The sequence below is a fragment of the Gekko japonicus genome, unplaced genomic scaffold, assembly GCF_001447785.1.
Source record: "Gekko japonicus isolate JY-2015 unplaced genomic scaffold, Gekko_japonicus_V1.1 scaffold899, whole genome shotgun sequence".
Lineage (NCBI taxonomy): Eukaryota > Metazoa > Chordata > Lepidosauria > Squamata > Gekkonidae > Gekko > Gekko japonicus.
Window position 1 is genome coordinate 566,445 of NW_015163113.1, and position 15,002 is coordinate 581,446.

At 48.1% G+C, this 15,002-nt stretch overlaps 1 protein-coding gene across 4 annotated transcripts in view; it reads right to left on the minus strand.

Annotated features, from left to right (window-relative positions):
* CADPS (Ca++-dependent secretion activator) overlaps positions 1-10,225 on the minus strand; it is a 517,458-nt gene extending 507,233 nt beyond the window's left edge. For all 4 annotated transcript variants that reach the window (XM_015406842.1, XM_015406839.1, XM_015406838.1 and 1 more), the window contains exon 1: positions 9,869-10,225. In XM_015406842.1, the coding sequence (XP_015262328.1) occupies positions 9,869-10,225 (357 nt within the window). The remainder of the gene's footprint in view (positions 1-9,868) is intronic.
* Positions 10,226-15,002: the final 4,777 nt, after the last annotated feature.

Here is a 15,002-nt window from a genome sequence, read left to right on the forward strand (position 1 = left end):
TGCAGAGATACAGCAGAGCTCCTTGGGTTTATGGAGTCAAAGGACATGGGTGTTCACACAGTGGCAGAAGCTGGCCCTGGGCCAATGGAGACCCAGGTTCAAATCCACATTTGGCCAGGAAGCTCACCTTGTCCCATCCTCTCTCTTTCAGGCATAACCTACCTTTATAAGGTTGCCTGAGGCCAAAATAGAGGAGAAGAAAGCCAAGTACAGTACTGTGAGCTCCTTGGAGAAGGGTGGTATGAAAACGTAATAGGCCTATATCTGGATCGGACTAAGAGGCCAGCTAGTTCGACTGCGTGTCAAAAAGCAGGAGCAGATATTCTCTAACTGACTCAGAGATAAATATGCATAATCCCTGTGATCATATGAAGCAGCCATATACCGAGACAGAGCATTGGGCTGTCAAGGTCATAACTGTCTACTCTGACTGTCAACGTATTTCCAGAGACTCTAATAGAAGTCTTCCGCATCACCCCCCACCTGGTCCTATAACTGCACTTCCACATGCAAAGCAGCTGCTCTGAGCAATATCCCCATCCAAACAATTGTAGGCTGTAGGCCAAAAAGCCCCCCAGGACTCCTTCAGGTGAGCCAAGTCACATGCTACAGGGAAAGGTTTCTCTCACACACAGAGTATTCCAGCATCTTTAGGCAATTTGAAGACAGTGGAAGAGAATACATTCTGAGTCCCAAGTATCACAAGCAGGCGGGTTTTCAGCACATCTACCGCATCTTCCAAAATGATTTTCAGGAGGAGCTTATGACTCTGCCTAAGCAGGTCCCACTCAGAGCCAAGTTCCATTTTATTCAGTGACACTGACTCCCAGGCAATTCTGCGGGAGCAATCCTAAATAGGTCTATTCAGAAGTAAATCTGATATTATTCAGTAGGGCTTACTCTCAGGAAAGTGCTCTTAAGTACCTGTCTCCTCCAACATGTTCTCTTTAGCCAAGAATGACATCAGCTACTAAAGGTTAGGGGAGTCTGCTGAATGACTGGAGGGCTGGTCCCTCTGACTAGCATCTGTCTTCAGCAGTCAGCCACCAAATCCTTCCACTTTTTAACATCACCATTCCCAGAAGGGGGAACCTACAACCTGGATTACATCAAGTGTCAGGGGACATTATCCTTTGCTTTCTATACCCCAAGCTCCTTTTCTGTCATCCCTGCTCATTTCCCTCCGGGGCCTTGCCTATTTTCAGACTGTGAGCCTTTGGGTAAAAATGAATTTCCCCCTCTAAATTCTCTGTGTATGAATATATTTATTCCATTTAGGTATTTAGACAACAGACTGTAATTCCCTTCCTGGTTACTAATTTTGTCTGTTTGAACCCTAAAGGTCACATTTTGCTCATTAGTCTTGCCCATTTCCCGTTTGATAATCTGTCTCAGGACATGTTCTGTATAACTCCAACACTTGCACACTACTAATACAAATAGAAACAAATCTAATAAAAGAAATCAACTTTCCCATTTTTGGGGGCAGCAGGGTGGAGGTGATAACAGGGTTGCCAATAGACCTGGAAGGAAAAAATGACCTGTCCCTTTCATGGCATGGAAGTAAACAACATCACCTGGTAAATAACATCCTATTAAGCCTTGATTAAATGGACAGGGCATTTGTTTGTTTTTTTCAGGTTGGTTAGCAAACCTAACAATAGATGATGGACACTATAAAGCCACTGCAGGTGGCAATCACGGAAATGTCCACAACTCTGTCAGCTTTCGTATTTGTCATCGGCGTTTAACCAAAGCGCATGCAATTATATTGCAGTTCTAACAGTATGCAACAGTATACAACAAACATGAAGTTCAGCAAACTCCGGAGGACAGGAGGGCCTGGAGTGATGTGGTCCATGGGGTTGCCAAGAGTCGGACTTAACTGCGGAACTGAACAACAACAACAACAACAACAACAGTATTTTACAGTTTGTTCACATCACACTTTTCAGCCTGATGAAACAAAAGCACTCCTTTTTACGCAACTGAAGGTAGGCGTAAAGATGGCATTATGATATCATTGTTCATCAGAACATCTACATCTATAGCATTTTACCCCAGCCTTCCTCAAAGGAGCTCAGAGCAGGGCATCTGCTCCTCTCTTCCTCATTTTACTATCACAACAACCCTATGAGGTAGGTTGTGCCCCAAAGTGCCCCAGCAAGCTTCAGGGCAGAATTGAACCTAGGTCTTCCTAGTCTAACATCTTAACCTCTACATCACCTGAGCTCTCATATGGCTGCCAGAATAAGAATTCCTTTGGAGGAACAGATCAGATCAATGCCCATCTAGTCCAGCGGCTGGTCAGATAGCCTTGGAATCCCATCAGCAGAACATGATGGTACAGTTGCCAACCTCCGGGTGGCACCTGAAGATCTCCCGCTATTACAATGGATCTTCAGATGATCAAGATCAGTTCCCTTGGGGGAAATGTCTGCTTTGGAGGGTGGACCCAAACCCCACCCTCCCCAAGCTCCACCTCCAAAATCTCCAGGTGTTTTCCAATCCAGAACTGGCCACCCTACATGTTAGCAAAGACCATTTCCTCTTGCTTGTGCGTTCTGTTTATGAGTTTCCAGTGGCATCTGGTTGGCTACTCTTGCAGACAGAATGCTGGATGAAATGGACCTTGGTTGAAACGAGCAAGACAACACTTAGGTTCTTATAAACATTGATGTTATCATGCCTGGTGAACAAAGGAGCTCCATTTAGCTAGCTACTGAGAGGTCTATCCTCCATGAATCTGTCTAATCTAAGCTAATGGCATTGGGTAGCGCAATCCATACATTGATTCTGCATTGCATAGAAGAGTACTTCTGTTCATTTGTCCTGAAACCACTACAGATCTATCTCTTGAGATCGACTGAATTCTAGTCTGTCCACTTGCTCCACACTGGTGCATCCTTCCTTGTCTTTTCCCCCTGAACTAAAAGGCCTGAGCTTTACCTTTATCATCTGAGCCACAAAAGTTTCAGCAATGAGCAATTAAATGATCTAGGAGATGGAGCATTCCTTTTCACAGAAAGTTGCATTCTAAAGGTTGCTGCACTAGAAGAAGAAGAGATTGGATTTATACCCCACCCTTCACTCAGAGTCTCAGAGCAGCTTACAGACTCCTTTCTGTCCCCCTCCCCACAAGAGACACCCTGTGAGGTCGGTGGGGCTGAAAGAGCTCTTGACAGAAACTGCTCTTTTCAAGAACACCTCTGACAGAACTATGGCTTGCCCAAGGTCATCCAGCAGCTGCAAGTGGAGGAGTGGGAAATCAAACCTGGTTCTCCCAGATTAGAGTCTGCACACTTAACCACTACACCAAACTACAGATTTACACAACAGCATTACAGTTTTATTTTTCAGTCTCCTTCCTAGTAACCCCACCGCTGAATTTGCTTTTTACCTACCTCCATGACACACTGAACTGAAGTCTTCAGTGAGCAGTCTGATGAGAGCCCAGCCCACAATATCTCTCTACTTGGATAGTGACAACCCCACACACCATTAGTTTCTATGTGTATCACACAGCTCTTATTGTCCAGTTTGCTGTTTTGTTGTCCACATATGCTGTTCAAGGAGATCCTGTTGGAGCTTAGGATCTGTAAGCTTGGGAAATAACCATCTTGAATAATTTGGTGTCGTCTGCCAGTATTGCTATTCTCTGTCTTATTCCTGTAATTTTCTCTATGCTGGCCTGTCCTTGAAACTGACCCGGTAGCTCCAGCTGATCCAGAATGCGGTGGCACGAGTCCTGACGGGAATGTCACAGATGGCTTATATACAACCTGCATTGCACCAGCTGCACTGTCTACCAGTGGAGTACCGAGTCAAGTTCAAGATTTTGGTGTTGACCTTTAAGGCCTTGAGCAGTCAGGGACCAACGTATCTGTGGGATGAGCTGCTCTGGTATGTCCCTGGGAGAGCATTATGCTTCTTGGACAGCAATCTGCTGGTGACCCCTGGCCCCAAAGACATCTGGCTGTCTTCGAACAGGGCCAGGGCCTTCTTGGTCCTGGCCCCAACCTGGTGGAACTCTCCATTGAACACCATCAGGGCCCTGCAGGCCTCATGCAATTCCGCAGGGCCTGTAAGGCAGAGATATTCCGCCAGGCCTCATCCCTAACCAAAAGCTTTCTCAGCCGCTGAGGTCCCACCTGACTCCCCAAACTGGGAGATGCTGGGCCCCTTCCGTTGGTTTTAAAGGGAATGACGAATGCTCCCCTCTTTTAGCTAAGCAGCTCTCTCAAAGTGTTCAGCCATTGCAGCTACAGCTGGGCCTATTCCGGTAGAGATACTTCCAGGCAACTCTTTCAACATGGGGAAACTAGGTCCAGCAGTAGGGCTGCCAGCCTCCAGATGGGGCCCGAAGATCTTCAGGAATTATGACGGCTCTCCTGGCTACAGAGATCCATTTCCCCGGAGATAATGGCTGCTTTGAAGGGTGGGATCTAAGGCATTATACCCCGCAGATGTCCCTCCCCTCTCCAAATGCCACCCTCCCCAGGCTCCACCGCCCAAATCTACAGGCATTCTGAACCCAGAGCCGGCAACCCTACCCAGCCCACTTGATATTCTGTGTCTTCTCCTGCCATGATGACTCTGACTCAGGCCACTCTGGAGAATTCCTTACAATGTAGTGCTCCCCTGACTGTGTTCCTCATGCTTGGGGAAATGGGGTTGTTGGGTTTTTTTGTATTTAATTTTCTTTGCTCTTGTAACTGCTCCAATAGAGTCCCCAGTGCCTTTGGCGAGCGTCACGAAGCAAACAGTACTCTTATTAGCTTTTTAGTAAGTCACAGTCAATGCTAACGTGAGTCCCTCACAGAGATGGAGCTGCTTTGCACCTTCCAGTCCCCAGTTCCTGATCAATAAGTCAGAGGGAGAGGCTCTCGTTACTTAACCAGTCATGAGCGTGTGTGTGCGCCTGCCAAAGACTGCCTTGTTCCTTCTGCGAAGTTGGCCCTGGGACATTTTGGATGGTGGGATAATGAAAGTGGTGTGTGTGTGTGTGGGGGGGAAAGCCAAAAAAACAAAACAAAGCCGAGTGAGTTCTGAGCTGCCTCAGAGTGCTAAAATCTCTGTCAACAGTTCCCACAGATCTGGAACAAATGAGTCATTTTAATGTAGGAAAGAAAATCCATTTGCTAAAACCGATCTGTCTCGATGAGAGGCACACGTGCTAGTATCACAACCACTATTTTTTTTTTAAAAAAAACAACCCTTGAAAACAACCATTCCAGTTGCTGAAATCTAGATATATTTATGGCCATTACAACAGGCCACGGAAAGAGCATGAACTCCACTCAATCCTCCTTTTAATCTCCCAGTGATTAAAAAAACCTGCCGATTCATGAAACGGAAACAGAAACACGCGCAGTGGCTTTGTCACAATTAGCGGCAACGCTACAGAGTTGTCCTGAGATGCAAATATCAGGTAAAGTGTTTAAGTTGAGAGGGATTTCGCCTACGTAAGAGCACGAGGTGGAATTCTCTCACTCAACCGTCATGAAAGTACTAATTTAAGAAGAATATACCTCTGGAGATACTAAAGGCAGACAGCTGAAATGCTTCTCAAAACTAGGTCTGAGATACGAGATATTTTCCCCCCTTTAGCATTAACACATACAAGATTCAGAAGTTTGATTCTGCCTATTAAAAAAAAGACATAAGGTTATGTTTACTGAATCTCAATTAGTCTCTCTATCTTTAATTCAGAAATGCAATTCCCTTTCATTTTTTGCTCTCTGCCTTTTTAGGCAGTTTTTGTCACATTTCTTCTGCTTCGGTTTTACAAATGTCTTAGCATTTAAACGAATTACCCACCCATTGTTTTCTATATGGCAAAATCAACTTACAGGCTAACATTTTACTAAAATGGAGCTGATTTTAGATACAAAATGGGGGCTACAATAGCTTGTGGCCTTGCATATGGAAGGTTCCACATTCAGTCCCCAACATTTACAGACAACAGACTCTCAAACAGAGATGCCCCATGGAGCTTCTGACCATCAAGAGGAGGTTATATCAGGATTGATGGACAAATGTCTTATTCAGTATAAGACAGCTTTATGTCCTCATACTTATTTAAACATCATCCTTTAAAAAAAACAAACCGCGCTGCCTTTTCTTCTGTTTTTCTGAGGTGCAACATTAATGATCATTCAGTGAAATCTGACTGATTTCTTTCCCCTACAGTACACAAGGTAACTTATGATCTTTTCCATTATCCTTAGAATAGCCCAGTTCAGCAGATAATTAATGTTCCAATTTTACAGATAGCAAAGCAGGATGAATGGTTCATGGCCATTCAGTAAATCCTTGGCTGAGCCAGCATTTGAATTCCTGTCACTCCCATCAGAGCTCACCATTTCTAGTCCTTCCTCTACCTTCAGATTAAGTTTTCTTCACACGACCTATAGAATGTCTCATCTACAACTTTCTTTTCTGGGGAACTTGTAAGGCAGTAGGGTAAAAATGACAACAGGCAAAGTGTCTGCAGGTTGCAATAGGATGCAATTCCCAAGGCCAAAGCACAAAATATAACCTCCACTACCATCAGTAGAGCCCACACAGCTAATAAAAGTGTGCAAGTTTCTGACCTTCCACCAGCATCAAACTCTTCCCTACAACTGTGTTGCCCTGATATCCTTTTCTACCTCCTTATGCTTTGATGGGCTAATAATAGCTTTGTGGCGTGACAGAACTGAAACGAATGTCATTCCCATCGATATGTCCTCCAGACTTTGTGGTCTAGAAAGGTCATTTGTCCAACTGGAGCTGTTTGGGGTCCCTAAAGCTTTCCTTTTAATGAACCAGATTAAAAAGACAATGATGGCAAAAATAGACTGTAGGGGGGAAAAATCACATCATGTGAGAAGTTGGTTCGGCTGGCTACAGAACAATAAAGGCAGCAGCTGCTATGGAGTTGCCTGGTTTCCCGGGCAAACCACACAAACCCAAACGAGTTTGTTATGTTTGCCTAGCTGATAGATGACCGTGCCCTTATAATTGAAAATGTCAATAGCAATTCTTTTCATTGGCTGCCAAACTGTATTGCCTGACTCCAGGCCCACCTGAGCCCCCCTCCGCTTCCTTCCTGTTGTTTGGCACTTTGCTGGAACACTGGCAATGCAATCATAAACAGCATTGCATCAGTCCAAAGCCACTACTCTCAATGAGCTTAGAATTGAGTAACTCAACATAGGATTGCACTGTGGGCTGCCATGTATCGTGGCATTGCAAATGTATCTGGCAGGTAATGTCAGTGCTCTTGCTGAACATTTTCTCATACCACAGTAAGCTGGTTTTTCATTCAGAAATGCAGACGTTCTCTGGCCAAAACAGCCTTAGTTGTGTTCTAATTTTCTTTATCATCTAAAGATCTTATCCCCCCCCCCCGCCACTTTAGTATGAATAGCACTGCTGATCCTGGAGAGAATACTCCAGGGCAAGGAGCTTCAGTTTTGCAACCTTCCTTTACAGGACTGTGTTTGCTCCTTTCCTTCAGCATATCAACTTGTTGGTCACGATTACCCACCAGTCGGTAATTGTGAACATCGTAACCTGAAGTTTACTTCAATGATAGTAATCTAAGAGTCCAAGTGCTGATTTAATTGCACAATGAATGACTGCGATTTGGAAGCAAAATCTCACAGCAGAACTCAGAGCTGTTAAATCTGTGGGAGTTTTGCAGCAAAAGGTGAGAACGAGAGTTCTTAATTTCACAGGGTTTTTTATGGTTTGGGTAAGTATGTTGTCCTCATAACTTTGATGTCTACTCTTTTTATCTTTTCGTTATATCAAATAAATATTTATAAAAATCCATCACTGGGAGTTTTGCTGCCTACTTCCATGGGATTTCTTAGGCTAAGGTTGTATGCCTAGGTCCCAGAAAGTCCTGTTCAACTTTGTGGGGATAATTTCCTAGTAACCATGTTCAGGATCAGGTTATACATCATACCATACTGCGTACTCAGGTTGAGAAGGTAATGATTTTGGACATGCATCTAAGATGCACTGAAAACTCCTGTTTTGACAGGAACTCTCTGCCTGACCTTGGGAAAGTCACTTCCCATCTCTTGGCCTCAGTTCCCTGTCTGTAAAATCAGGATATCCATGACGCCATATGGAGTTGTTAGCCAGGACAAACAAACAAACAAACAGTAATAAAGAACTTCTTATATTAAACGTGTTCAGTGATAACTAGAAAATACATTAGCAGGAGAATGATTACTGGATTAATTAGTCTCTGAAAAACTAGGAGAGCAATAGAGAGCAAGTAAACGGAAGTAAAGGACTTTCATTCCCATTCCAATGTATGAAAACTTAATAGTACACATGACACTGCTTATACTGAGTCAGACCCTTGGTCTTTCAAGGTCAGCAGTGTCTGCTCTGACTAACGGCAGCTCTCCAGGGTCTCAAGAAGATTTCATGGACATCACCTACTACTTGATCCCTTTCACTGCAGATGCCAGGGACTGAACCTGGGACCTTCAGCATGCAAAGCCAATGTTCTACCAAGAAACCACAGCCCCTCTGCTTTATTTCATTGTGGAGGATGCATGTGCATTCAGTAACATGCAACAATTCAACCCTAAAGTGTGGGTTCTGCAGCTTCCACTTCACCGGGTCTAAGAATGATGCAGAAGTCATCTGCTATGCTGTTCCCAATTGGGGTGGGTGGGGGGAGAGACAAGCAAAAGAAAGTGAGCTGAACTTAGCGTGAAGCATGTTAGGCTATTGTTAGACATGAAACGCTGCACCGAGCAGGCTTATGGCCGGGGCTTCTCCAGCAGGGACACAAAAGCTTTGATGCAATAATTGGTTCTCACAGTCGCACGAGCACAGCAGGCAACTGGGCCAGCATAACCTTTGCTCAGATCTCCCGGAGAGCAACAGCTTGGCTGCTTCTCCCAGACGGGTGCAGCACTAGTCACCTTGGATGAAGGGGGGGGGGGGAAGTGGAGTGAAACGCAGAGGAGAAGCGAAGGAGCCCTGCAGGACTTGAGAAAAATCTTGCTGTAATCCCCTTCTCTCCCCACCCCCCATGATTTTATTGGAAATGGACAGGCCCCTCTGGCAACAGCCGCAATTACATAAGGCACAAGGGGAAAGTGGCCAAGGGAGGATACAGATCATCTGACTGGAGAAAGGGACTTTTGTCCATTGCCAGTGTTCTCACAACCCAGGCAGGGAAGTCATGCCAAGACTTTTTTATTAACCTGGGCTGCACTAGGGTTTCATTTCCCTCTCCTCTTTTTTGGGGGGTGATTCTGCTAAATTGCCCATGATCTCTCTCCAGCTGTCCTGAGGCATGGCCAGGCCTCTTCTCCAGTCCCCCTCACGTCCTTCCTGCTCCCTCACCTCTGGTGCTGCATTCAACTGCTGCAGACAGCTCCCAGCCCGAGCTCAGTCAGCTGGTTTTCGTCTCTGTAGCGTAGTGGACAAGAGGCTGGACTTAGTCCAGGGCTGAGCTGGGTTCCAAAGCCTCCCAAACTACCAGCAAGTTCCTTCCCTGTGAGTCTGGAGGACCAGGAATAACCTCCCAGACAGGCTGGCTGGCAGGAGATCCCGGCTCTCAATGCACTTTTCAGATTAGGGAAACCACCAGCAGTCAGAATGCCAGTCCATCAGCAGTTCTGCCCACTGGCGGCCAGGCAAACTTGCCTGGGAAGGGGCCCTGTTTTCTTCACTTGGACCCCCTCTGAGGAACTTTGAGCTGCAGTCTTAACTCTTTCTGGAGGAGGGGGGCCTCTCTCCCCCTGTGCTAAGCCTCCCCACCTGGGGCTGCTCGTCTAGGTCCCCCTCCCCAGCTATACCTCCCTGCAGGTCTCCTTCCTTCTATTGTCCTCCCCAGCCGGGCTGTTACCTTCTGCTGCCTCCGGGCCATGTCAGTGGGCTGCTTGGCGTTGAAGGGGTAGGCGATGCACCTCATGACGAAGACATAGAGCTGCAGTTTCTTCTTCCTCTCCTCTTCCTCCTTCTGCAGCCTCTCCAGCTCTTCCTTCTCCTTCTCGCTCACCACCGAAGGGCTGGGGCTGGAAGGCCGGACGCTGCTCCCACTCCGGCTGCTGGGCTGCAGACCCCCGCCCCCGCCCCCAGAGCTCTCGCTGGTCCGGCTGGGGGAAAGCCGTGGCCCCGAGGCCGCCGGGGCCAGCACCTCCTTGCTGCTCTCCTCTTCCACGATCTCATCCGACTCTTCCTCGCTGGACGACGGGTCCAACATGTTGGCTGCAAATCCTCCTCCGGCGCCCGCAGCTCTAAGATGGAAACGACAAAAGAATTAAGGGGAAGGCAGGTGGTGGTGGTGGTCGCGGCGGCGGCAGCACAAAGCCAAGCTTCGAGGTACTTCCAAGATGCCCTCCCTTCCCCGGCTCCTCTGCCCAAGGAAGGATGCCCGACAAAGGGGACCGCCTCCTCCTTCCTTCCTCCACCACCACCCTCCTCTGCCCGCTGAGCTCCAAGCAGCCCTGATGGATCACCAAGCCCAGCGGGGATGCGAGCTCAGGAGAGGACGCGGGCCGGAGGAAGGATGCCCAAGAACGCGAGCTGTCGATGCAGCGGCGAGCGAAAAGGAGGCACGGCCGCCTTCCCAATTGGGGCGAGAGCGGGCGAGCGCTTACGTGGGTTTACGGCTTTAACTCTCGCCTGCCCAGGGCTGCTTCTGGCGGCTGCCGCACAGCGAGAGGCGAGCGTCGGGCTCAGAGGCTGCTCTGCCAGCTCTCATATAGGAAGGCGGCCGCTGCCCTGCCAGCCAGCCAGCCAGCGTGCGACTAACGCGGCCAGGCAGACGGCGGCTCCGCCGTCCTCTCCGGCTTCGTTCCGTCCGAGCCCAGGAAGCGGCAGGGCGAGAGGAGCTCTCCAAGGTGCTAGTTTCGAGCAGCCAACTCCAGATGCATTGAAGCGGCCAGCGCAGCGGCAGCAGCAAAAACTGCCCACCCTTGTCTGCGCACGCGCCGCGCTCCTTTCTCCTCCTCTTCCTCCCCCTCCCCCATAAGCGCGAGGCACGTGACCATTTGGGAAACTGAAGCTCCACAGAGGCGGCCGCTGCCCGTACTGCGCGAGCTCTCCTCCCCAGCGCTGGCTCTTCCACCCGGCGCGGAGTTTTCCTCCGCTGATTTCTTCCCTTCCTCGTTTAACCTCGGGTCGCAGGGCGGGGCACGGGCAGGCTGGCAAAGGAAGCGCCTCAGGAAGGCGGGCGGGATGTGTACGTGGGAGGAGACGAGGGGGAAGAAAGTGAAGCTCGGCAGCCGGGGATGGGAAAGGAGAGCATGATTGCAAGGGGAGAAAAGGAGGGAAGGGGGTGTGGCAGAGGGGAAAGGGCAGGAGCCGCACAGGAGGTGACAAGAGGCTGGGAGGGAAGGCAGTCGGTGAGGACGAGGGAGGCGTATCCGAGATGGAGCCGGTGACTGGGGGGGGGATGGGAAGAAGGATGGACAGGACAGAAGAGAGCGGAGAGAAATCCCGGGGGGGGGAGGGGGTAATCTCTCTTCTGCCACGATTGGAGTAAGTACGCAAAAATAATACGTTTGTGGACCAGGTCCTGACAACAGGGACACTTTCTTCCCATGACTGATAAAGCGTCTTGGAACGGAAAAAACTGCAGCTCACTCCAGAGTAAGGCCATTTAGAACTAAGAGCTTTTGACCGCAGGACCTAAATTAGAATAAAAACGTTAATCCAGCTTTCAGTGTGAAACTGAATGAAGAATGAGTGTCGCTTGGTACCTAGAAGTGTAAACGGTCAGCCAATTCAAATCTTGCTTCATGGACAGTTAGGCAAGCGGCTATCGGGCACTATGTGAAATACAGGTATGGTTTCCAACCTCCAGGTGGGGCCTGGAGATCTCCAGGAATCACAACTGATCTCCAGACTGAGATCAGTTTCTCTGGATGACACGGCTGCTTTGGAGGATATCCTCTAAGGCAGAGGTCACCAACCTTGTTGAGCCCGTGGGCACCTTTGGAATTCTGACAAAGCATAGTGGCTGCCACAAAATGGCTTCCGTGGTTTACCTTCAGTCGCACAGTGAAGACCCTTCTGCTATGGTGACAGCTGCAGTGGGTTTTTTTTAAAAAAAACCTGTCCAAGTAATTGAAAGTCCGATGCCCAATCAGAAGCTTTACTCAGCCAAAGCGCCACATGGCCCCGCCCACTTTCTAAGAAACACTTGGTGGGCACTAGGCAAGATGTCGGCAGGCACCACAGTGGAGACCACTGCTTTAGGGCATTATACCCCACTGAGGTCCCTTCCCTCCCCAAACCCCGCCTTTCCTGGCCTCCAGTCCAGGAGTTGGCAACCCTAAATACAGGTATAATACCAGCCTATCTTGCAAGACTCTTTTAAAAGAAGCTTTACAACTATTTGAATGCCCTCGATGCTAGGTATGTTGACAGATGTGCTGAGTACTATTTATCAAATACGCTGTGCCGGCAGCAAGCTGGACTCCATATCAAACATTAGTTCCACCAGCTTTGGCCTTTCCACTTAGCCCAGAAGATAATTTCATAGCAAAAAAAGAAGAAGGGGAAGGGGGAAAAATCTGTAATATTCTAAGAGTGTGTCTTTCCAGTAAAAAGCCTGAAATAAAATTAATTCTATCCAAGCAGTTAGAATACAGTGAATCCATTATGAAAACTGATATTTGATGAAGCTTTTGTCAGATTAGCTTAATAAATGTCAGCGAAGGGGCCTAATTTGAACAGCATTAGCAGGAGGTGAAGATTTCGGGGGGGGGGGGTTGCCCCTCATCTTCATGGATGAACAGCCCAGTTAGTCACGATCTCCATACTGTCCTTCCCTCTTAAGCCCTCAGTTGCTCAAGTTCCTATTAAACTAAAAACTGCAAAAGAATCTTACAAGATTTCTAGCAGAATCCTAGGCAGGGTTACTCCAGTCCACTTCTACCTAGGATTGTGTTGATAGTTCTGAAATTATAAGGGAGTAATCCTGGACTTCACCTCTGAATGGCTTAGGATGGTGACTAAGCCCTGTGCTATTGTGTGTGTATGTGTAGAGTGCCCTTGTCATGACTGACCTACGACAACCCCATAAGGTTTTCAGGGCAAGTTGATTAAGCAGAGGTGGTTTGTCATTGACTTCTTCTGCAAATCTTCCTTGGTGGTCTCCCTTCCAAGTACAAACCCTGCTTAACTTCTGAGGTCTGATGAGGTCAGGCTATACTGTACCATTCCGCATCCCTCTGTTATCTTAATGCAATCCCAGTGTCCTCAGAAATATGCTGGCATCAAGGCACACTGCATAAACATCGGGTTGGGCAACATCAATCTAAACACTACCATAGAACACACGGAGAATGAAAAGACAACTGCCCACTCCCACCTCCCATCACACTCAACAAACCCCAGGGCAGCATATTTTTTTATTTATTTTATTTTTATTTTAATAGAATGCTTATTAGCTATTTTTCTACGTTACAGGAACTCAAGGCAGCTTACAATGTAAGCAGCAATAAAACACAGCAAAAAACATAAAATCAGTAACATAAACCAATAATTTAAATCTTCCAGGAGGCAGAAGAGCTGAAATTAATCGAATGCTGTCATGAATGAAACCATTTCCAGCTGCTTTCTTGAGGTCAAGAGTGAAGGGGCCAAGCGGACCTCCCTGGGGAGTTTGGTCCATAATCCTGGGGTTGCCACTGAAAAGCTTATTTATTTATTATATTTATTTAATATATTTATACCTCGCCCATCCTGCGAACAGACTCAGGGCAGCTAACAAGAGCGGTACACTGTACCTAATTGGCATAACCATAAACATTTAAAACTCCATAAAATACATACTATTTCATATCACATAATAGAATAACAATCTCTCTTTATATATAATTGAATAGTGGGTGCCAAAGTTCTAAAATGCCCGCCTTTAGTGTTAGGCCGGAAAAACTGCCACTCAGATAACACTGGCAGGGTTGACTGGCTGCTTTGTGCAGTCCTGCCCAGCGTTCCAATGTCATTTGCATATGGAAGCTGATTGGACCACACTCCATTCCACACCTCAAACTCCCCCCCCCCCCTGCAAGGCAGTTGGAATTTTCAGTTGGGAGAGGAGAATGATGTCAGCTGCTCCCTAGGCAGAGGCTGTGGGGGGGGGGTTGTAAAACTTAAGACAGACAGGCAGATAAAGGTTGGCTGATGGTTCCCAACTCCAGGTTGGAACTCCAGGATATAGGGTTGCCAACTCCAGGTTGGAAACTTCCAGGATATTTTAGGGATGAAGCCTGCTGAGGGTGGGATTTGAGGAGGAGGAGGAAGAGGGGGACCTCAGACAGATACAATGCCATACTGCCCACACTCCAGACAAGCTGTTGCCAGTCTCCAGGTGACAGCTGGAGAGATCTTAAAGCTTTGGTGCTACTTCAAAGTTCCCCAGGAGCCCAAAACAGAGTAGTGTTTTGGAAAATCTTGAGGAATTGTTTGGTGCATTTACGATGGGGCTCCTGGGGAACTATTGTTGCCAATCTTGGCCCAGCAGCCATCAAACCATTCTCTTCAACCCCCTGCTGTGCAGCTGACTTCCCCCTAGGGTTGCCAATCTCCAGGTGGGACCTGGAGATCTCCCACTGCTACAATTGATCTCCAGATGACAGAGATCAGTTCCCCTAGAGAAAATGACTGCTTTAGGAGGGTAGACCCTATGACATTATACCTGCTGAGTCCTTCCGCCCCCCCCCCGCCCAATGCTGCCCTCTACAGAATCCACCCCCCAAACCTCCAGGTATTTCCCTCCTTAGAGCTGGCAACCCTACATTCCCCTCAGTGCCTGTTGGGAGTGGGTGGTGGGGGAGGGGAAGGGAGTGGGCGACCGGAGGCTTCTGCCTCCTGTCTCCAGTCCTGGAGTGTGGGGGGTGGAAACGGACACGGCAGCCGGAGGCTTGCACCTCCAGTCGCCGGCCCTGGAGTGAGTGGGGTTGGGGGGGGGGAAACGGACCCTGCGGCTGGATGTCGGCCCTGGAGTGGGTGGGGGTGGGAGGGAAAAC